The 23,688-nt window shown below is 35.0% G+C and overlaps 1 protein-coding gene across 3 annotated transcripts in view; it reads left to right on the top strand.

Annotated features, from left to right (window-relative positions):
• Positions 1-458: 458 nt before the first annotated feature.
• The window catches only part of LOC109050794 (protein FAM168A-like), a 38,851-nt gene continuing 15,621 nt past the window's right edge, over positions 459-23,688 (top strand). For 2 of the 3 annotated variants that reach the window (XM_042744650.1, XM_042744648.1), the window contains exons 1-3: positions 459-725; positions 20,150-20,272; positions 23,003-23,094. In XM_042744650.1, coding sequence (XP_042600584.1) covers positions 20,202-20,272; positions 23,003-23,094 — 163 coding nt within the window. In that variant the 5' untranslated portion in view covers positions 459-725; positions 20,150-20,201. The remainder of the gene's footprint in view (positions 726-20,149; positions 20,273-23,002; positions 23,095-23,688) is intronic. The other variant, XM_042744649.1, reaches the window with a different exon arrangement.

The raw sequence follows: 23,688 nt of genomic DNA, 5'->3' as shown, positions 1-23,688 counted from the left end.
TCTTGTAATCTGGAATCAGTAATGGACTACAATTTGTAAGTAATCTAGCTAGCATTGTGTATATCTATTTATTTATTTATTTTACGAAAAACATGTGATCAATAATATTTGTCTGTTTGTTTGAATAATATTAATATTATTGTAACTATTTTAAATGTGACGCAAGCCCTGGGTTTCCAGCTTAAAATGCACCGATCCTGAAGAAACAGTGCATATTCTCTGGTGGACATGAAAACAGGCGCATTTTGTCAGACTTTTGCTCTGACTGTTTTCACAAAGACCATGATCAGTCCCCTGCACACGCGTGGATCTTTATGCATGTGAGTTATGCAGGGCAGAATGAAGTGTGGTTTATTTTCACGCGCGCATGCATTCATATTCAGGCATACTGGCTGATTTTTGCTCGTGCGTATGGCGAATGGATGGTGCACTGAAAGCCTGGTGCGTTCAGTCGTGCGTCAGACAGAGGTCCTCCCCTTATGTTTCCATGTAACTGCCCCCCTCTCTCGCTCTCTATCCCCCTCCCTTCCTCTCTTCTCTTCTCTTCTCTTCTGGCATCCCCCATCCCCCATCGCTTTATGTGCTTCCATACAGCCTGAAAATCAACCGGAGGAGGAAAGCTTCACACTCGCGGAGAATAGACTGACCCTCAGCAGCCCAGAAGATCGCTTATAACCGGGATCACAGACTGGATCAGGGTGACCCATCTAAACCGTCTCGCTCTGGTAAGTCACGTTTGATGTAGTTTTCGTTTCTAAAGTCCAGAAACACCATCCAACCACCATTAGAGCTTCACTGCCACCAAATGCAGCAGAGCCTTTCTCCTGCCAGTGTGTGTTAGTGATGGTGAAGCTCATTCTGATTTGTCTGATGGTGATTTAAGAATAAAACGTACGCGTTCGCTTCACCCAGTCGAGTTCAGACTGTCTATTAACGGCGTTATCGGCACGGATCCGTGAATGAGGGGGATTTTTCAAGCTGACTTTGTTCATTCCCTTGTCATGCATTTAGACATTCCATAGAGCTGAGACACAGAGACGCTCAAAATGGTGTCTGGAAGAGTTTGAGGCCTTTAAACGCACGAGAGAGCCGATCATAAGCGCTGTGATGAGGAAATATGAGGCGCGATCAAAGAATCAGACGCATCCATGTGCAACAATGTAACAGCGATTATGACGCAATGAAGATCTTTTGTTGATCAGCGTTACAATGTAACGAGCGTTCTAGCGACAGTTCTACTTTCTCTTTTTTTGTTGTTGCATCCATGCACGATGCTTTCGATTGCAGTGCCATTGCTTTTTATGGCGTTATCGATTTTATTTTGGCATATTTTTTGCCATTGCATTCCTGGTTGATCGATACAAAGGGAAACAGCACATTGGTCCCTATAGAATAGCACTCAGTGTGTTTTGGACATAATCCATGAGAAACTCTGTGTATGCTTATGAAATTAATTTCATATCTACAGCCAATCACATTACAGTATGTGGGTACTTTGTGTTTTAGTGAGGGAACGCAAAACAATATTTCCTATTACCTCCTTCAGTTACAGATATAACAATGGATGCCAATTTACCTCGTCCTTTTGTTTAATGATTTATTTTAAAGAGAGAAAGAAAATATGGGGGGAAAAAAACAAATAATAATTAATAAACAATTAATTATTTATAATGGATGTTATGTTTTTATTGAGGTTGTCTAATGATTTATCTATTGTTGTGTCAAAATGCAGCAATAAAACAATTTGGGCACTTAAACAAAGATCCTTAAAATACTTATATTTTTATATAAATTTAATGTTTTTTTATTGAGGTAATCTAATCTTTAATTGAGGTAATCTCATTTTAAAATTAATTAAATAATCTATACTACTACTAATAATAATAATATTATTATTCATGGATGTTATGCTTTTATTGTTGTAGTCTAATTATCTATTTGTTTCAACTTAAACTTACAATGAAAATAATTCCTGTTGTTATATATATGTATTGTTCTATCTCTAACCAACACAGACAATGAAAAGTAAAGTTACCCAACAAAAATGTGACGTGTTCATAATCCAAAGGCCAAAATCTCTGACGTTTATTCATCTCTGAGATGTTTCTGCTCTGCTTCTGTGATGCTTGGATTGGCTTCCTCATCATGTGCCGTTCCTGCAATAAAAGCGTCGATAGCTTTCTGATTGATGGTCTTAACATTACAGTGTCTGAAGAGACACAGAAAACGCTTTGTTTGTTTTCATTGATAGTTACATTATCAGCTCGAAATTCAATTTGTACTGAAAAGCTTCTCATCACAGTATGACTGCGACTTATTAAAGGTTTATGGATTGTGCTGCAAGTATGCTGAAGCGTTTGGGCTTTTGTCATAATTATAGGATTTCTTGTCGTTTGGAGGAGTAGCAGGTGCTCTGATGAAACAGAAGAACAGAAATGTGCTTTTTAAGCATTGAAATCACAGTCAGGCCTAATCACAAAATGTCTTAATTAGTGTGCATACTAACCCAGTATCACTAGTTACTACAGCTTATACTTAAAATCTTAACCCCTAGTATGAAACCTCAGTGCTTACTTTTTTACTTTGCAAAATTATCCAATTTATGATTTAAAAAAATCATATAGACTTGAGAGTGGACTTTTCTGTTCTTCACCCATACTCTCAGTAATTGATATTTCTCACGAGGGCTGAAAGTCTGCAGTTTGTCACAAACATGTTAGCATGCGAGTCTGTGGCTGCGTGTTAATTGAGTCGCAGTACGTGTCTGCGCACTTCTGTGTTAATGCGTCTTTTGTGAGGCTCCTTTTTCGTCTGAGGTGGTTTTATTTTTGAGTGGAAAAACGGACGGATGTTTTTTTTGATGAACTTGTCTGTGTGTGAGCCAAATCCACACTGAAATGAGAGGATTATGATCGACGGCACCTCTCAGCTAAGTGTTAGCATATACATTCACTGTAATAGTTTTTATAGCGCTCAGATTAACCACACACACACACACACACACACACACACACACACACACCCTGAGGGGATGTTGGTTTCCTCTGATAAACAGGAGCAGAAATGCTCCGAGATCCTGCCTGGTGGCTACAGGGGAATCCCATTAGATTTTCGATGCTGTTTCAGGGTATCAGTGTCTCCTCATGAGATCAGCTAACAATAGGGTAAAACGTAACGTCATATAAAATCTAGACTGTTAAACATGAGTATCTTGTGAACTGGAAAGAGACCTGCAGTGGCCATATTGAAGAGCATTGTGAATAGCAATCTGTAGATATTAAAGTTTAGATAATGTTGCGAATTTTTTCTTTATTTATTTTTTGTAAAAAAAAAAAAACAGTATTATATGTCACATTTTTACTAATACCTTGATATAGTATTATTATTAGTAAATATTATTATTTGAGCTTTTCCAAATGTGGAACCCACCTTTACAAAAACATCCTGTGGCTGTTCTAAAGTATTGTATGGTAGGGCTGTCAAAATGGCTGAAAAACTAAATGTGAATTTTGTGCTTGAATTTTATCAAATTTCGAATTATATTCGAATTTAAAAATCATAATTTCAGTTAGGGTAAAGAAAAGCTTTTGGCTTTTCTTCTGAGGCCACAAGAGGACGCATTGTGCATAATATAACATGAATATCCGTGGAAAAAGTGCATAATGTTTAAAATAATGTTTATAAACCAATTACAATTAATTAAGTTGCTTAAACAACTATAAACAAAACAGCATCATGTATGTATTCATAGTTTAATACAAAGGGCTGAAAGCCAATCACACAGAGTACATTTTTAATTTAAAAACACAATCTGCGGTGGGATAGGGTGGGGGGGCCGCCATTAAGTGTCGAGATATGTTTTTTCAAAGTTGAACTTGCATTAATTTTGTCCCTCTAGAAAATGTGCGAAATATGCGTTCAGTTTTGACGTAAACGATCTTCTCCACGTTGATGTTCTCTTTTCCCGCAATATTTGTAATCAACAACGCAGCAGCGCCGCATCTAGTGGCTTCAACTGGATAGGCTGACAAAAACATTATAATGCAACGACACTTCAATCATCATCATATCTCCTTAACGCACACCTAAAATTTGAATGCAACGTTTTTGCAGTCGAATGTGTATTTTTATTTTAAATTCGACAAATATTCGCAATTATTCGAAAAATTAAGCCCTATTGTATGGTATTGTGGACATATGCCATGGTGCCTTGATATATGGGACTTAAAGATTACTATATTCATTTACCACAGTATTTATGTGATTCTGAGTGAAATTTTATCATGGAAAAAGAAATAGTACCTATTTGCACTCTGTTATTATTGCACTAAATTATTTCATAAAATTTAAACTGAATTTGATTTTTTTTTTTTAAATACGGTATCTGTAGAATAAAAATTTGAACAATAATGTGTATGTATGTATATATGTATTAATTTAGCTATTTGTTTATTTTAGGGGTCAACCAATATGGGTTTTTTTAATGGCCGAAACCGATTATTACAGATAAAGTAGACCAATAACCAATATTTTGTGTGAAAACAAAAATGTATGTCAAAATTAAAAATAACAAGGGGCTCTAAAAAAAAATTCTTTAAATGTTTTTAAATCATTTTATCGGCAAATCGGTTTTGAAAATGACCGATACCGATAACCATTAAAATGCTTAAAATCGACACCGATATTCGGCCATGCCTAAAATCGGTCGACCTCTGATTTATTTAGCATTGTGTGTTACATTTAACTTGCATTTAATGTGCACACTTATTTGTTTATTAATTTATTTAGTATTGTTTGCTACAGTTAACTTGCATTTAATGTGTACATTTTTATATATATATATTTATGTAATTATTTATTTGTTTATTTATTTTGTGAATCCAAAAAAAAAAAAACATGGAGTTTACCATGGCACATGGTAGTTAAAGACAGTTATAGGTTATTTAGACAGGTTTTTAGTTTCATAATTTTTGGACTATATTCAAACATGTTTAATGCACCTTTCATCGTTCATTTACATTATTATTTTTCTTTCAAGTAAGATTTCTTTCATACAAGGAGGCTTGTTTTTCAGGTTTTCACAAATGCCTTCAACCTCAACCAAGTAAACAACACGAGTCAGAGATCAAATCAGAATGAAAGGTGTTTAAGAGGATAATAACCAGCCAGTGAAAGGTCTGTACTGTGTTAGTGAGATTATCCTTACAAAGACGCCCCTTAGCTAAGACCATATTATACTCACTTTGATGGTATTTTTTTCATTATGAAACTCAAATGCTCTTTGGTTAAAGACTTAGAAGAGAGTATGCCTTTGACTTTTAGAGCTTTAAAGCCTAATTAGAGTTCATTTTTAGGAATTAGTAAGCAATTAGACCAAAACTTGATAAGGAAGTGGCAGTACGAAGGATTGTGCTGCTGTGAGTTTGGTGTGTTTGGCGCGATGCTGATGCTAATTGTTAATGTGGAGAACTTACGTACGCTGTAGTGTCACACACATACTGTGTGAGGAGAACAAACGTCTACTAAACATCCGAGCAGTGTGTAGGCTGAGACGCTTCTGGATGGGCGTATTTTTGGACATTCTGTGGGCAGACACTGAAATCACAGCCTTGCTGAATTTCTCTGTGGGAAAGATGAAACTCCTACCGGTTTTGTCGCACCAAACATATTAAAATGAAAAAAAAAGATTAGTCTCCTTTTCAAGGGAGTAAACAAAGGAGCCTCTGGCTGTGTGAAGTGAACGTCTCCGGCTTCTTTGAAAAGCTGCTGTAATTGAGCTACAGTAAACTGCAGATCATAAACACATACACTCACAGCCACCCAAATACTCATTCAAGTCTATTTCTAGATGTCGCACAGCTGTGACATGAGTAACACGTGATTTAGGAGCACTTTAAGTGTACCGAAGGTTCTGTGGTGGTCCTTTGCAGCACCGCAGGTTGAGTAAAGAATCCTCTACTTATTTTTTTTTTCTATTTAGGGTTCTTGAGTTGCTTTATGGTTCTCTTTTAGGTTCTTGATGCTTCATTATTGTTTGCTCTGACCAGAGGGTTTCTTTATTGCAGCAGATGATTTTTTTGAGACCTAGTGTGATATTTACTATTATTTATACACATTTTTTAATAATAATACATTTTGTCATATTTTCAAAAAAATAAATACATTTGTAAATGTAAAAAAAAAAAAAAAAATACTTTATTTCATTTTAGCTTATTTTCACTTTTAGTTTTAATAATTGTGAAATGTTGCATTGGCTACTAACTGAAATAAAATACTTACATTTGTTTTTCTTCAATTTTTTTCTTCAATTTTTCTTTTCCAGCTTTATTTCAATTACCGAAAATTATTTTTAATGGATTGTTTTTTTTTAACAATAACATTTTTGAGACTCAAGATTTTTGGTTCTCCAAGTTTTCAAAGCATCCAATCAGGCTGTCCTCGAGCCACATTTTTATAAAATTCTTAAAAATGAATTCAAGACTGTAGCTACTTGCAAATTAATAATTAATCCCCGAGATTTTTTTGCTTTGGCATAATGGAAGTCAATTAATATATCAGATATATTTTTGGCATGCTATGCATGGTAATCAATTAATGTTAAATGGCAACATTTTAATTAAAAAAAAAGTTATAATTAGGTGTTTGTAAGATTTTTCCCACAGTAGTTACTAGTTGTTGTGTAGATGCATTTATACCAACTCTGCATTATAAATCTGTGGAAAAACTTTATGTAACTTGCACATATTACACAGAAAATAAATATTCAATATTAATATAATTATAAATATTAATATTTTAACATTTTGTCTTGATGTTTTGTTTTAAAAAAATATTAAATCAAAATATTTTTCATTTTTATGAAATACAAGTATTTTTAGTGTTTTAAATTGAGTCATAAGGTACAACCTGTAAGTGCATGTCTGAGAATTGTCCTAACTGTCCTAAGAAGCCTTTCTGTTGTAATTGAGGCTATATTTCCAAAAGTGACACTACATATAGACTGTTTCTGTTTTTAGATTAAATGATTGTATTCAGTAGAGTGATAATCTGTCTCATTTCTTTAATTTGCCCCCTCCATCACTCATATCAGCTCACCTTCACCTTCTCAGCAGAAATGTAGACCCTCAGGCAGCACACACACACACTCACACACTCACACTCACTCGTGCCTTCAGGTCAAACCTGCTGGCAGAGTTTTCATGTCCACCTGCTGCTGTGTATGTGTGTGTATGTGTGTGTGAGTTTGGTACGGTCTTCGCCAGCCGCTGGCTACTCTCCATTTGTCATAATTTGCACAGAAATCTGCTGAACCAACACATTTAGGTAAATGTGGACTTTGGGTAGAGAGTGACGTGCGCGTGTGTGTGTGTGTGTGTGTGTGTGTGTGTGTGTGTGTGTGTGTGTGTGTGTGTGTGTGTGTGTGTGTGTGTGTGTGTGTGTGTGTGTGTGTTTGTTTGGGTGCTGTTCAGACTGCCAAACGTAATTTAGCATCACACAAGTACTAAGCATGTTCAGCCTGAACTCCCTCACACAAAACCATCTGAAGAATGGACGACACACACAGAGCACAGAGAACTTCAGTGAATGCATGTGTTTGCCGTGGAATACTAGTGTACTACACATGCAGTATATACTGGGTTCTAGTGTGAAGAAGCATGCATTAGTCAACCATAAAAATTCAAATCTATATAATTCTACAGAACTGATCAATACTGAAGGTATAGAAGCAGTTTTCACTAAGAAATTGCTAGTATGTTTAACAAATTTTTTTTTTTTTTTTTGATCTGATCTGATTTCACTAAGAAAAATCAATATAAAATCAAACAACACTAAGAATAATTACAAATAAAAGTAAATTAAACAAATAAACACTAAACAAAAAGAAAAAAACACAAAGAAAAAAAAATTAAAATATTAAGCAAAAAGATTGAAATAGTATTTTCTTGTAAAACATAATTAAGTTAAAAATCAATACAAACTATTCTTTTATATCAGTTTTTTTAAATCTCAGTCATCAAATTACATCAGTGGTGTTATTTCATCCTCATAAAAATACATTTAGCATTGTAAATCCATTTGCATAAAATGATTGCATAAAACCATTAACAAGAGCTGCAACAAATTGATGTTAAAAATCATAATAGACATTGTTTTATTCTGAAAGGATGCATTAAATTGATCAAAAGTGACAGAAAAGACATTTCCAAAAGATTTCTATTTAGAATAAATGTTGTTCTCTTAAAATTTCTGTTTAACACAGCATCCTAAAAATAAAGTATATAGGCTATATAAAAATAAGAAGCAGCACAACTGTTTTCAACATTGATAAACAGAAAAGTTTCTTGAGCAGCAAATCATTATATTAGAATGATTTCTGAAGGATCACATGACACTAAAGACTGGAGTAACGATGATGCTAAAAATTCAGCTTTGATCGCAGAAATAAATTACATCTTACAATATATTCACATAGAAAACAGTTCTATTAAATTGTAATAATATTTCACTATATTTATTGTTTTTACTGTATTTTTAATCAAATAAATGCAGCCTTAACGACCCCAAGAAAAGTCAGGTATTGTACACAATGCATAAGCGGTTTACTGTAGTGGTTGGTCAAGCTCTTAAGAAGAAAGGAAAGAAGCTGAAAAACCCACACTCATTAAGAAGCCGTAAATATCAACAAAGTAAATAAAATTAAAAATGCAAATCAAATGGCGCTGTGTGTGAATGTCAGGGCAAACGGAGGGAGAAAGAGTCAACAGAGGAATCCTGACAGGGGCATCTCAGCACACCATGTTGGTTTCGAGGCAATTGTTTGCAGGATAATGTCCTATACAAAATGGAGGTAGTGCCTCAGTGAAAGGCAGGATTTGAGATCGAATGGACCTTTTTAGAATCAGAGAGGACAAGCTCTTGCAGGGCAGTTAAAACAATGGCATTTTTTGGGAGAGGGCCACTCCCCTCCATGCCATGTTCTCATTCAGCTGGGAAGGGAAGGACCTATTGTGTGACTATTGCTTTTGAATAGCTAATTAAGCTCCTCATGAGTGTTTTATGAAGTCTGTGCCTGTGTGTAGGGGGGGGGGGGGGCTTGAAGGGTTTCCCTTGGGTTTTCCGGATGGTTCAGGTGAGATCTGTAGTTCTCCTGCACATGTGGGCCTGTAACAAATTACCAGTATTAACTGCATGCAGCTGCGTCAGAGGTTTTCTCTTATGCGCGTCAAAAGTTAGTGCTTGACCCAGTTAGAGGAACATTCAGGGTTCAGTGCAACTTAAAGGGATAGTTCACATAACCTGTATGATTTACATTATTCTGTGGAAAACAAAAGTAGACTACACCACCATTCAAACGTTTGGGGTCAGTATGGTTTTTTTGCTTATGAAGAAATGAATCATTTTATTCAGCAAAAATACATTCAAATTAATCAAACACATGATAAAAAAACATAATGTTACAAAAATTCTATTTCAAATAAATGATATTCTTTTTTGGGACAAAAACAAAAGCTTTTGGTGAGCATATGATTTCTTTTCAAGACATTGCAAAAAAAGTTAACCCTAAAATAGTGTTTTTTGGTATTAGTGTATTTAGTGTAGTGTATTTCAGTAATGTGTTTTTCCTTTAAGAGCTGAAGTTATTTATATATATATCTCCCAAGACAGTAATTAAACTTGTTTTTAATAATAATAATTAGTTGTAGTAGTAGCCTTAGAAGATCATTCAATAATTATAAATGAGAAATGTAAAAATGATTTCATAATTTATTACATTTTTTCTGAACTATTCATAATTAATATCTGTAGTAGTCCAAAAAATGTGTATAATATGGAGCTTAAGTTATATTTTCTAATCTGAAGGTTCCTTTTAATTGTGCAGCAAGGTATTTTTGGAATAACAACACCACAGTTATATGAATTTAAAATCACTGTGACTGATATTGATACTGTTAGTTGACACACAGCATGTTCATGCGTTGTGTTAGTGGTCTGCAATATGAGAAACCGACGGAAATAATCCCACATATAGTGTGTATTGAAACTGACATTTAGATGAATCGTAGTAAATCATGTGGAAGCAGAAAGCAGGTGTAGGAATGCAGTATTTATAGACTATGTGCGCGGATAAGTGTGCGTCCCTTGCTTTGCATGAATGTTTTGTGTGTGTGTGAATCCCAATTACATTCTCAGCTGTTGAAGTGCTTCCTTCACCAAATGATATGATAGAAATGCATGCGTGGTTTGGCACCGGTGGATGAATCGCTTTCTCTTTGTCTCTTGTTATTACTGCAGGAGATTGAGAACACATTCATGTTCAAAACTTGGAATCGGAATTCATAATGACTGTCCTGCAGCTAGAATCTGTAAATGTTACTGTAAATCACTGTTATTCCTCTCGCACTGATCTTGTGGACCTTGGCAAGTGCAAAAAAAGGAGCGAGGGGGAGGGGACGCTGAGACGCTCTGTACCACTGCTGTGGATTTACAGCTCGACCCCATCAGCGCCACCGAACCAGACAGGCTTTGTTTAACACCAGACGGTCTGGGAAGATTTTTATTCACTCAGGTCGTCGCTGAATGTCAGGTAGTTCATTCACTGCTTCACAGAGTCCTTAAAACAGTTCATTTACGCTACAAATGAATGGCTTTTATTGATTAACGTTTAGGTGGTAGGCTTTAAAATCAGTATAGCTATTTAGAGAGAATTCTTTTACCCCAGATTCATTCAAAAACATTTGAAAAACTAATTTGTCTGCTCTGTTAATTGGCCAAGCAGTAAATTAGTTATAGACATCATACATCATATATATATATATATCATCTTCGTTTGTTATGATAGGACCGTATTTGGCTGAGATACAACTATTTGGAAATCTGAGGGTGCAAAAAAATTGAGAAAATCACCTTTAAAGTTTTCAAATGAAGTTCTTAGCAATGCATATTACTAATTAAAAATTAAGTTTTGATATATTTACTGCAGGAAATTTACAAAATATCTTCATGGAACATGATCTTTACTTAATATCATAATGATTTTTGGCATAAAAGAAAAATCTATGATTTTGACCCATGCAGTGTAATGGTGGCTATTGCTATAAATATACCTGTGCTACGTATGACAAAATATGTAATCAAAAGACACACACACACACACACACACACACACACACATACATATAAAAATAAATCAATATATTTTTATATAAGTATATTAAGTTCATTTGTTTATTTTTTATTTATTTAATAAATAATAATACATATAATAAATTACAAATTATTTGAAGTTACTAAATACATGTTTAATATGTTTTTTCACTTGTATTCTAATAATATACATTGTAAAATTATATAAGAAATAATATATATAATATGGGTTAATAATAATAAATTATCAGAAATTATAATAAATAATTATTAATTTATACAATAATCTAATAGAGAAAAGCATCACAACGTATTTGTATAGCATGGTATTGGCACAGACCTAATGCATGTCAGTTCCCAAATCTATTCATTTATCTTGTTAGTGAATTCTAAGCTATTTCTGTTTCACAAGTGATATCAGTCAGCTACACACGTTTATTGTAGGCCCATAACCCCTAAATGACCAAATGTATGATCTGTTGTCAGCTGTATGATGCAGCTCTGGTGTGAAAGTGACAGTAGCCCGTGACACCGGACTGTGTGTGTGTGTGTGTGTGTGTGTGTGTGTGTGTGTGTGTGTGTGTGTGTGTGTGTGTGTGTGTGTGTTCACCATGGTGCAGGTTAGCTTGTCTTTCTCCCACTGTTTGCACAGCTCACACAGCTGGACCTCACAGCAGAGACTGTTTTGTCCCCACAGCGTGATCACTGGCACACACACACACTCACAGATACACAGGTGGTGGTGTCTGTTCTGTTCTGTTCACAGCAGCTCTTTAAGCGCTTATTATCTAAATAATTCACAGACGCCCCTGTGCTTCAGCCCCTCTCGCACCCTGTGTGTGTGTGTGTGTGTGTGTGTGTGTGTGTGTGTGCGCCTGTCAGATCAAAGTGATGGAGACAGAAAAACCTCTTTTCCTGTCACCCCCTAAAGAGAGAGCGATGAACACTTCTCTTCCATCACCAGCACTGCAGGAAAGAGGGACGAACGGGAGGAAAAGGCTGCGATGTGTTCTTTTTCTCAAATTGGTTTGTGTTTTGTTGGTCTGTCCCCAGCTCATGCCAGCCTTAAGATCATTCACATCCTATCTGAACTGAGAATTATGGGAATCAACTAGGTTTCTGAAGGAGAACTGGGGTATTTGCACATGCAAGCATTGTGGCTGGTGCACTAGTAATGATACTTGACTTAACAATCACCACTAATACAAATAGAGAACTAAAATCAGGAACAGGTGTTCGATACAGCCTACACATTAATATTGCAAGCTCTTAATTAAAGGGGTCATGAACTGCCTTTGTTCGTTATTGTCTACTGTTCTCTGAGGTCCACTTATAATGTTATCAAGATTTTTGCATCAAAAAAATGTGTGCCCTGTTTTGAATCCCCCTCATCAGAACGCTCTGTGTGATTAGGCATGGAGGATTGTAGACTCGGAAGTAAACACTCACTGCTATGATTGGCTAATAGTTGTGTATGTTTGACAGCCTACATCCTTCACAGATGGACGCTGCCGTGATTTAGGGCAAAAACACGTAAATACTCAGTACATATCAAACGATCTGTAATACCAAACAAAACTATAGTGACTGTGTAATAAAAACAATTACTAACACTTGTGTGATGTGGATCCAATATAGTCGGCACAGCATCGTCTTTTAGTTTCAATCTTTCTGAAAATCCCGCATTAAATGCCTTGTTTGTAAACCAATCTGTGATAAAATGAAGAGAACAAAGGATAAAGTTCTTACTTTCATGGTCTGTGAATAAAGTTCATCAAATAAAGTTTATCGTTTGGTTTGTGTGGATGTGCATTTGCCACTACTATCTGCGTGAATCGGTGGGCGAGGCTAAAAAGGAAGTGATGTAGAAGCAGGCGTTGATCATCCTCTGCAGAGGCGGTGTTTAGCCGCACTATTACATCATTAAGCTTCAATATAAGCTGTTTATAGACTAATGAGAAAGTTCTGAAACTTACAGGATGAGAATGAGCTCTTAAATATCAAAAGATTTCTCAGTCCATGACCCCTTTAAAATGTATGTCTCTTTATCACTGTTGTGTGTCTTTCTGCTCCACACAACACAACTCTTCATGAAGTAAATCCGGTCACAGAATCCTGGTGTTTTGTTCAGGAATCAGTCAGTGATATTCTGTCCCTATGGCCAGGCCCTCGGGCCCTCGGGCTCTTCTGTGCTGTTTGCAGCAGCATCATTAATTCAGTGTGTTTGTACTGTTGAGCAGAGAAGAAGAGAGATGTGTTCGCCTCAGGGCCGCTCCACATAACTGAGAGAAACCATCTTACCAAAGTTAGCTGTAAAGTCGCTGTTAGATAGACTGATTCTGTTTATATGCAGTTGTAATGCAGAAGTGTGGCCATGCTTTTATGATGGCCAGTGTGTTTTATATTTTTCTGAAGGATATTATGCTAAAAATGTAGTGCTTTCTGTCTGTTTAGTGAAACTTTTGAATCTTGACCTGATGCTATCAGATACAGTTTATTATAATTAATAATAATAATAATGATGTCTGATAACAATATGATCCCAAGTTTAAAGTGTATAAACACACCTTGAAAAAGGTCAGTCTTGTAGAAGCATGTCAGGTTCAGCTTAATGTGATATGAGTCGAGTGTACTAGTGTAATTGTGAATTATTGTGATTGGGGTCAGTAATTTATGTATTTTTTCATTAATATTTTTATTGAGCAAGGACACCTCAAATTGATCAAAAGTGACAGTAAAGCAATTAACAATGTTACAAAAGATTTCTTTTCAAAATAAATGCTGTTCTTTTGAACATTCTCTTCATCAAAGAATCCTGGAAAATAAAATCTATTACAGTTTCCACAAAAATATGAAGCAGCCCGACTGTTTTCATCATTGATGATAATAAGAAATCATTCTTGAGCAGCAAATCAGCATATTAGAATGATTTCTGAAGATCATGTGACACTGAAGACTGGAGTAATGATGCTGAAAATACAGATTTTTTTCACAGGAATAAATTACATTTTAAAATATATTCACATAGAAAACAATTATTTTAAATTATAATAATATTTCAAAATATTACTGTTTTACTGTATTTTTGATCAAATAAATGCAGCCTTGATAAGCATAATAAACTTTTTTGTAGTGTATCTGAATGAAAACATTTATTAACAAAATATGTGGATATTTTTGGTGAATAAAAATTTGGATTGTGAAAATAAGACTGAAGACAGTACAACCTACCGAATGCACAAATGAAAAATGGCACGTACTCGGACTGAGGATCTCTGAATGAATGAAAGTCATGACTAAGCAGCAGAAGACAGTGCTTTGTTGTTGCAGTCGTACCGTTCAGTACAAAGCGTTTCAGTCTGGATTGTGAATGAAGCAGCGTTACTGAGACTGAGTCAGTGTCACTATGACATCATCATCATCACAGGGTCACCGCGGGGTCAGAGAGCTGAGTGTGTCTCCTTAGATTTACACTGACTGCCCAGTCAGCAGGGAAAACCTCCAACAGACTCCACTGCTGTCGAATGTGTTTTCAAAGACACCGCACAAATGTTAGTATTTTATTCTCATTTGAAAAGGGGAAAAAAAAATCCCAAATTTCATCCCAAATTGTCATTATGCATCTTTGTTTTACTTTTAAGAATTGTTTATAATTCTTATTAATTTTATAATGATATCAGTGATCTTATTATATCACAAAGCATAAATAATTTTTTATCTTTAGTTCATTTTATTACCATTCTTTTGTTATTTTATTTAGTTTTTATTTATTGTTACAGACTGTTTGCATTACTGCCCTTTTTAATAAGGTTTTAGGGGGTCAGTGTCATTTTTTTATATTTTATTTAATTGTATTAAACTTTTTAGAAAGTTTTTTTTTTAATTATAATAATTTTTTATGTATTAATTAAAAAACAAATTATTTATTTTATTAAATTTTTGAAAGATTTTGTCATGAAATATGACTAACACATTTTTGACAGAATTTGTTAGTTTTTTTTTTTTTTACTTGCTGATTAAGAAGATTTATAATGGATTATAATGACAATTAAAATGTAATTTTCATGATTGCTATTATTAAAAACTATATTTTGGTTACAATGAAAAGTTATTATTTTGCTGTTATTTAGCTTTTGTATATACCAATACATACATATAGGTAGAATGCATTTTAAACATATGATTTACTTTCTATAGGTTCAAAGGCTTTTCGTAAGCTGTGCTCATACAGTTTGTTCATGCTGAATCATAAAACCACAATCAGATTCACATCATTTTGAATACTGTATCAATAGGCAGATGAGATGAATATGGTTGATTTTGCATCTGGATTTCCCCTTATCTGGTTTCTTGTCTCCTGATGCTGCAGGGCAGATATAATGAGCAGTATGCAATGCACCTTTCAACAACGTGTTATAAAGAGCAGCGCGTTACATAACGGCAGCATAACTGCCAAACCCTGTGCCCTGTCTGAAAGAGAAGGAGAGTAGCGGGAGCTCAAGGGCACTGCAGTGTGTTCAGATTCACCCTGATAAAAAAGGAGGGAGAAAAAAACAGAGTTATTCATAGAGACTGAGGAAAGGGGGAAGGGACAGAAAGGAGGAGGAAAGACGCTGGAATGGAGGAGGTATTGATTTGCTTAGAGGAGGACGGGAGAGATGGAGAAAGTCAGTCAAATGGAGAAAGCAACTGAGGAGAGATGACAGTCAGAAGGATTCAGATTTAGATCTTAAAGGAACAGTTCATGCAAAATTTATATATTTAATTATTATTTTAGTGTGCGCAATCTGCGCATATGTGTATATGTATGTATATATATATACACAGTATATATGTGTGTGTGTGTGTGTGTGTGTGTGTGTAGAATGTAAATAATTATAATGTATACAATCCTGCATGCTTGTTTCTATATGACAGTTCTAGCCCATTTCTGTTAAGATCTAAAAAAGACAAAAAAAAGCACAATTGTGCATCATTTATCTTTATGTATTACATTGTGTTTTCAGAAATGTTTGTGAATGCATATTTTATTGCATTTGCATGAAAAAAGGAAGCAGACATTCCAGAACTGTAAACGTAAGCACACATAATAAATAATTAATTCCAGTATTTTTTTTTTAAATATTCATAACAATTTATCGATTCCCAAGCATAGAAGTAAGTGAGGAAAGGAAAGGAAACCCTTAACGAGGACAAGGAGGAAATCTTGAGCACCTGTGTCTCTGCGATATTCTCTCTCTCTCTCTCATCTGCATACATTAATATCAGTTAATGCCGTGTTTTTATTGCCATCTCTGAGCTCTGCTATGCATTAAACCAGCCGTGTATTAGCAGTCTGCCATTTTCCTGCACATCTCCTCTCCCATGAACGACTCCACGGGGACAAAGGAAGGGCAGACTGCTGGTTAGTTACCCGAGTGTGCTCTCACAACCCCATTCTCCACCCTTCATCAGCCGCGGTGCGTGTTTGGCTTGTAGAAGAGCACATAAAGCCGTGAATAATACCTGCTTGTGATAATGAGTGCACTTCAGTCTGTTCTGTCTCTGATTTTGTGCTGCATTTTGCTCACTGAGCCGTAAGAAACTTCTTTCTTGTCTGTGTGTATTCCAGTTAATTATTCCAAATACCATTGCTGCCTTTGAGGATTGTTTTTTCTGTATATGGGGTGTATGAAGATATTTTGTTCCCAATGAAACGGGAAAAATTTTAATATTTAAAAACAGAAAAACAAACAACCAGGAAGATCGATATAATCATTTTATTTTAATAAATAAAAATTATATTTGTGCCCACATTCAAATGTTTGTCAGCATAACCATGATCATTAAAAAGCTGGAAATATCAGGCCATCTGAAATACTGTTGCAGTATTTATTAATAATTTAAATGAGTGTTTATTTTTAGATTTGCCATTTAGTTTCCAGTCTTTATTTTTTTGTTTTTTACTGCATTTTATCTCAGTGAAGTACTCAATTGAAGTACTTCAACTTAGCCTAAACAAGATTAGAAAATAATTTATAGTATTAATATATAATACAATATTGTGTATTATAAACAATTTATATAAATAGTTGAAATAAAATATTTTTATATTTTTATTTTGTATTTGTAATTCGCTTTGGATTAAAGTGTCTGCTAAATGAATGAATGTACATTTCTGTTAATTTTTATTCTGTTGTATTTTTTAAAGATACCAGGACTGTATTGAATATGCTTTTTTTTTTTTATTATTATTATTATGATCTGCTCTAAAATATTTAATTGACTAAAATATTATTTTTTATGATTGGAAAATTAGCCAGTGTGATCACATTGAGAGGCATTTCAATCTCAGTCCTTTTTTTATGGTTTATGATTCATACCTGACATATAAATGGCAGTCTGCCACAGAATTCTCCATAAAATCATCATGTAATCACAAGTTAAAGGTCACTCAGATTCATTGGTGAAAAATGGTAGCATCCCTGCTTCTTTTCTCTATTGCTCAAGAATCAGGTTATCTGGTCTTTACTGATTTTCCATCAGTATATCTGATAAGAATGAGAATCGTGAATCCCGAGGAAGCTGATTACATCACGTCTGGACATGTTCTGAATGCACACTCCTGTTTTAGGTAGATTTCCCAGTTATCCTTCACCATGCCATCAATCACATTGGCATACTGAGGAAGACATTGGTGCAGAGAGGAGAGGTGATTGTGTTCTGGTGCGAGGGGCACCTTCATCCACCAGCAGCTCAAGGTGATCTGTCAGGGCCTGATTAATGACTCACGGTCTGCAGAACACCAGCGGCTCAGAGCCGCCCATGCACATAAAATACAACCTGCACATGCACAAAGAGCAGTCAAACCTGCTTTATGTCATTTTCAATTGTCCATTAAACAGCAGTGGTAATAACCTGAGAGTGCACAATACCTTCACTAGAGGGCGCCATTCTTGCTTATGAAGTCACGTGATATATAGTGTTAAAAAAAGTGCATGCAGGATCATTAACTGGATGCATTTCCTACTTGCGTTACATTTGGAAAAAACAGCTATCTACAATAAATATGCATCCATTGCGCCAAAATGATCCTAAAGGCTCTTTATGGATTTTTTTGTAGCACTTTACAACACAATTTATAGCAATCTTGGAGTTAATTAGAAAGCTAACTATGCATTTAATATGCAAATGACATCGATGTGATGATATTGTGTTCTTTCAGTCATTTCCAAGACAAGTGTAGAAATATTTAGATACTTATTGTGTTGTATTTGGTTTTTGATGGCCAAGCGACCCAGTGCATATACTTTTATTTAGGTACGGAAATGCAAAGTGCTACTAGAACATGTGAAATGATAAAAATGTAAAAGGTTAGGCCCAAAGTTGGTGAATTACCTTAATGGCAGCGGGTTGCATTTCAAAATGTTTTGTGTGTAAGCAATGATTTTATGCTATTTTGTTCAGTTAGCTTTTTTATGTTACATCACCAATAAAGCCATTACTGGTGATGTAACATAAAAAATAAATAAATAAATAAAAATTCACATATGTTTGCATACTCTTTAACCTATTTTGTCATTTAGACTAATCAATACCACAGGTTTTCTGTAGCCACATGTAAAAAAAATAATCCAAATGCGTTGGTTAAAAATTGTAGCCTCCTCTGGCCTTGATTCATATTGCAAATGAATCAAGGGTAAAATGATGTCTAATCTTTAATTTTCCATCAGTATGGTGAACAAAGTTATTTTTTTTTCTATCTTTTTAAGCACATTTATACAAAGTAATACTTTGCTGAAAATGTTCTCACCCTCAGGCCTTCCCAGAGATTCTTTCTTCATCAGAATGGATTTGGAGAATTAAGCATCACTTGCTCACCAATGGATCCTCTGCAGTGAATGGGTGCCGTCAGAATGAGAGTCCAAACAATTGATAAAAACATCACAATAATCCACAAGTAGTCCACACCACTCCAGTTCATCAGTTTATGTCTTGTGAAGTGAAACGCTGAGTGTTAGTAAGAAACAAATCCATCATGTTTTCATTTTAATTGTTTCTGTTCATGGCCAAAATATGAGTCCATAATCTATAATAACGCTTCCTCCAGTGAAAAAGTCCATCTCCTGTTCTCCTCTCACATCAAAATCCACCAACATATTTGTTTAGAAATATTCTGGACTGTTTTGGCTTGTAAACGATGTTTGATCTGTGCAGATTTCTCTCCTGATTCAGACTAGATCCAGACCCTTTTACTGGAATCAATGTAATGGATAGAGGACTCATATTTTAGTCGGAAGTTTAAAAATGCCTAAATGATGGATTTGTGTCTGACAAACATGCAGCTTTTGGCTTCACAAGACTAATGTCTTGATGGACTGGAGTGGTGTGGATTTTTGTGATGTTTATATCAGCTGTTTGGACTCTCATTCTGACGGCACCCATTCACTGCAGAAGAGCCATTGCTGAGCAAGTGATGGGATGCTACATTCCTCCAAATCTCATTCAAATCTGATGAAGAAACAAACTCATATCCATTTTAGATGACCCAAGGGTCAGTAAATGTTCAGCAAATGTTCATTTCCATTCCTTTAAGCAGTAAAACTGATCAAAATGCCCGTCCTTAATATGTAATAATGGGAAATGGAGCTGGCATTTCTTGTTCGTCTTGCACACTGACCCCTTTTATATAAGCGTCTCATTAAAGGAAGTGATTTTAAATGGGTTTTACTGCAGTTTAGCTCAAATCTACATGCACACGAGAACCTTCACAGAACCTTGTTTAAATCCAGCGCTTCTTGTGCCCGACGCACCGTTATTCACCCCGTACTGATCTGTCCATCAGTGTGTGAGCTTTGATTTCTGCTGCTTGTCACTTTATGTCTCTCTCTTTGCCACTGCTTTGCTCGCTTTATGTTGCTTTGCTGTGTTTTGCTTTGCTCTGCTGTGCTTGTGCTTGATGGTTTGCCTTTTAATCACGACCTGCTCTCGTTTTGTTTGTTTCCTTCTTTTTTGTCATTTCCAGATTTGCATATCCATTCTTCCTACCTCCTTCATTTGCCTTTCCTTCACTGAGAATGGCAAGCGGGCATTCCACTGACAAATTCAGTTTTCTGTACCCAACAGACACCAGTCAGAACGTTAAGAGGTCAGTCTAGTGCTCGGCACCTTCCACCATGTGTGTGCATGTGTGTTTGTGAACGTTATTCCAGCTGTGTGTCATGTCTCTCTCCTCTAGGGTTTGTATGACCTTGATGTGTTTTGTGTCAGAGCAGCACACAGGTTTCAGCTGCTCGTTGCTGGTTTGCATCTCTGATCCAGCTTATTAAAGTCAACTTGAAATATCATTCATAACCCATTCTACTTTCATAATGATGATGTCATATATTTCCGGGTCTTATCCGAGTGGATTTTAAAAAATGGTCATTATAGAATCAGGTCATTCCTGGTGAGCAGCTGAGTGATGTCACATGGAATAATGTGTATTTAAAAAGTAAGTAGACTTTGATTTCGTGTTGACTTTAAAGCAATAAGGGATGGTTTTAGTCTAATTTGAATTATAATATGTTTCAAATTAAATGTATCATTTAATAAATACAATACTTAGTCTTTATGTTCACCAAGGCTTCATTTATTTGATCAGAAATACAGTGAATATATTTCAAAATATTGTTACAATTTAAATTCAGTGTTTTTATTGTAACATATTGTAAAATGTCATTTTTTACTGTGATGCAAAGCATCATTCCTCCAGTCTTCAGTGTCACATGATCCTTCAGAAATCATTCTAATATGCTGATTTAGTGCTCAAGAAACATTTCAATGCATATTTAGATTTTTTCTTTTTTTATTTCAGAATTCTTTGATAAATAGTAAGTTCAAAAATACAGAATTTAATTGAAATGTAATTTACTCCTGAATAATCACAATAAATATGGTTATGGTTAGCATTAATGTAGAATTTAAGTGTGTGTGTGTATACTGACTTTTACAGTGCCTTTTCAAACAGGTTTCATCCAGTGCTTTTAATGCCATTTTATATCTCTAATTAAGCTTATACTTGTTTATTAAAGCAATTAGCCATGAGAGGCCATGTGTTAATAATTTGACATGACCTTTCAATCCTTTTATAATAATACATTTTCAGTGTATTTTACATGCTGATAGGTTTGTTTTCTGTTTGAGTCTTTGATATGTTTCATGCAGGATCAAGCCGCTTTGACTCGTAAGATGTCATGGCCTTGATCTTCCATACTTGTGTTTGTGAGTGTGTGATCATAGATCATAAATACGCTCGCTCTGACATTTCACCTCTCCCACACACGCACACGTGACACACGGCACATCTGAACACATGCTAACAGCTCCGTGCTCACAGCCTTCTACCGTTTCCGCCATGTGTGGCCCGAAATGTGAGGAGAAGGTTCTGACGCATGATCCTCCCCTATTCGTGAGCTTTTCTTCCTCTATTTCTGTCTTTCCCCCGACTGACTGACTGATAATGCCATCAGAGTGTTCAGGGGAGATCAGACTCACACACATGCACAATGAGAGAGGATAACACACACACACACACACGTAAGGAGCCACTCTGCTGCTGTTTTCATGCTCAGCACTTGTTTTCTCATTTTTAACATTGTTAGAGGTTTCTTTTTAAAGTTTTGGTAAAAATCCATCACATGCAAGTCTCTGCAAGGAATATGAGCAATAGGATATGATGTCACACTCCAGGGCTTCAGTGTGCAATAATTAATACATTACATAATAAATTATAACTATTTTGAAATGACTAAATTATAAGTCTTTTGACCTTTTGATGTACTCTGTCTCCTGTATTTGTATGCATACGAGTAGAAGTTAAAGTCAAAGTGTAGAGTGATCACCACTTTATATTTGAATGTTATCAGATATTTTAAAGGATGTAGAGTATGGAAGTAGAACAAGAATAGTATTAGATATAATTGCTGATCAAACAGTATCTATCACATTACTGTTCAAATGTTTGTGGTCAGTGCTTTTTTTTTTTTCTTTTTTCTTTTTTTTTAGACATGAATACTATTTAGCAAGGATGTTTTAAGTTTATAAAAAAAAATGACAAAGACATTTATAATATTACAAAAGATTTTCACTTCAAATAAATGCAGTTCCTTTGAACTTTTTATTTATCAAAGAATCCTGAAGAAATTCAACGTTGATAACGATACGAAATGTTTCTTAAGTAGTGAATCAGCATATTCGAATTATTTCTGAAGGATCATGTGGCACTGATGACTGGAGTAATGATACTGAAAATATAGCTTTGGATCACATAAATAAATTTTATTTTAAAATATATTCAAATAGAAATCAGTTATTTTAAATTGTAATAATATTTCACAATATTACTGATTTTCTTGAATTTTTTATCAAATAAATGCAGCCTTGGTGAGCAGAAGAGGCTTCTTTCAAAAAAAAAAAAAACATCTTACTGACCCCAAACATGGTTAGTGTACGCTACAACAGACAGGTAAAATAATACTTACATTCAGACGCAAGGTTTTATAATGCAAATACAAAAAAAAAAAAAAAAATCGTGTGAAAAGCTGCAGTCAAACATGTGAAGACTGTGTCTCAACTGAGGCTTTACAGAATCATCTAAAATGTGATCTGATCTTAAAATGGGATTTACATCATTTTTCAAAACCAGGTAAAAATGGCTGTTGAGAGGTAGCCAGGAAATATGATGCAACTTGTGTGAATATGTAGAGCCTGCAAATTTTGAGTCGTGTGTGTGTTTGTCATCATTTTGATTTGTTTAGGCAGATTCAGCAGTTCATGCCTGTTAAATCAACATCGGTCTTATTAATTTGCTCTCTCTCTTTCTGTCTGTCTCTCTCAGTAAGAACAGGCTGTCTTCCACCATGAACCCGGTGTACAGTCCAGTGCAGCCGGGAACTCCATACGGAAACCCCAAGAATATGGCATACACAGGTATGTGATGAGAGACACACACGTGTATTTGAAGACAACACAACATGCTTTATTAATGTCTTACTCTATACAGTTCATCAGTGCATGCTAAAGAAGAGGTTTGTTTTCATTAAAATGTAATAAACCACCAATGAAAGGAATTTTCTGCTGATGCATCCAAGATCATAAATAAGATTAGCCAATAATATCATCTACTAATGAGGTTTTCCTATTTCACTCTGAAATATATAGAGGAAGTTAAAGGTGTAAGTGTTGTTGTAATGTCATCTGTAAAGGGGTAGTTCACCCAAAAATGACATTTTTCAACATTAGAATGATTTCTGAAAGATCATGTGATACTGAAGGCTGGAGTAATGATGCTAAAAAAATCAGCTCATGATCTCATGAATAAAATATATTCAAATAGAAAACTTCTTGAAATTATGCTAATACTTCACAATATTACTGATTTACTGTTTCTTATTAAATAAATACAGCCTTGATGAGAATAGGAGAAAAGTTATTAAAAATAGTAAATGATGTTTATCTGAAAGTTTAACAATGCAAACAGGTTTTCTATAGGGTTGGGGCAGTGGTTCCCAGTCCTGGTCATGG

This window comes from Cyprinus carpio, chromosome B18 (genome assembly GCF_018340385.1).
Source record: "Cyprinus carpio isolate SPL01 chromosome B18, ASM1834038v1, whole genome shotgun sequence".
Classification (NCBI taxonomy): Eukaryota; Metazoa; Chordata; class Actinopteri; order Cypriniformes; family Cyprinidae; genus Cyprinus; species Cyprinus carpio.
This window is presented reverse-complemented; position numbering and strand designations above follow the sequence as displayed.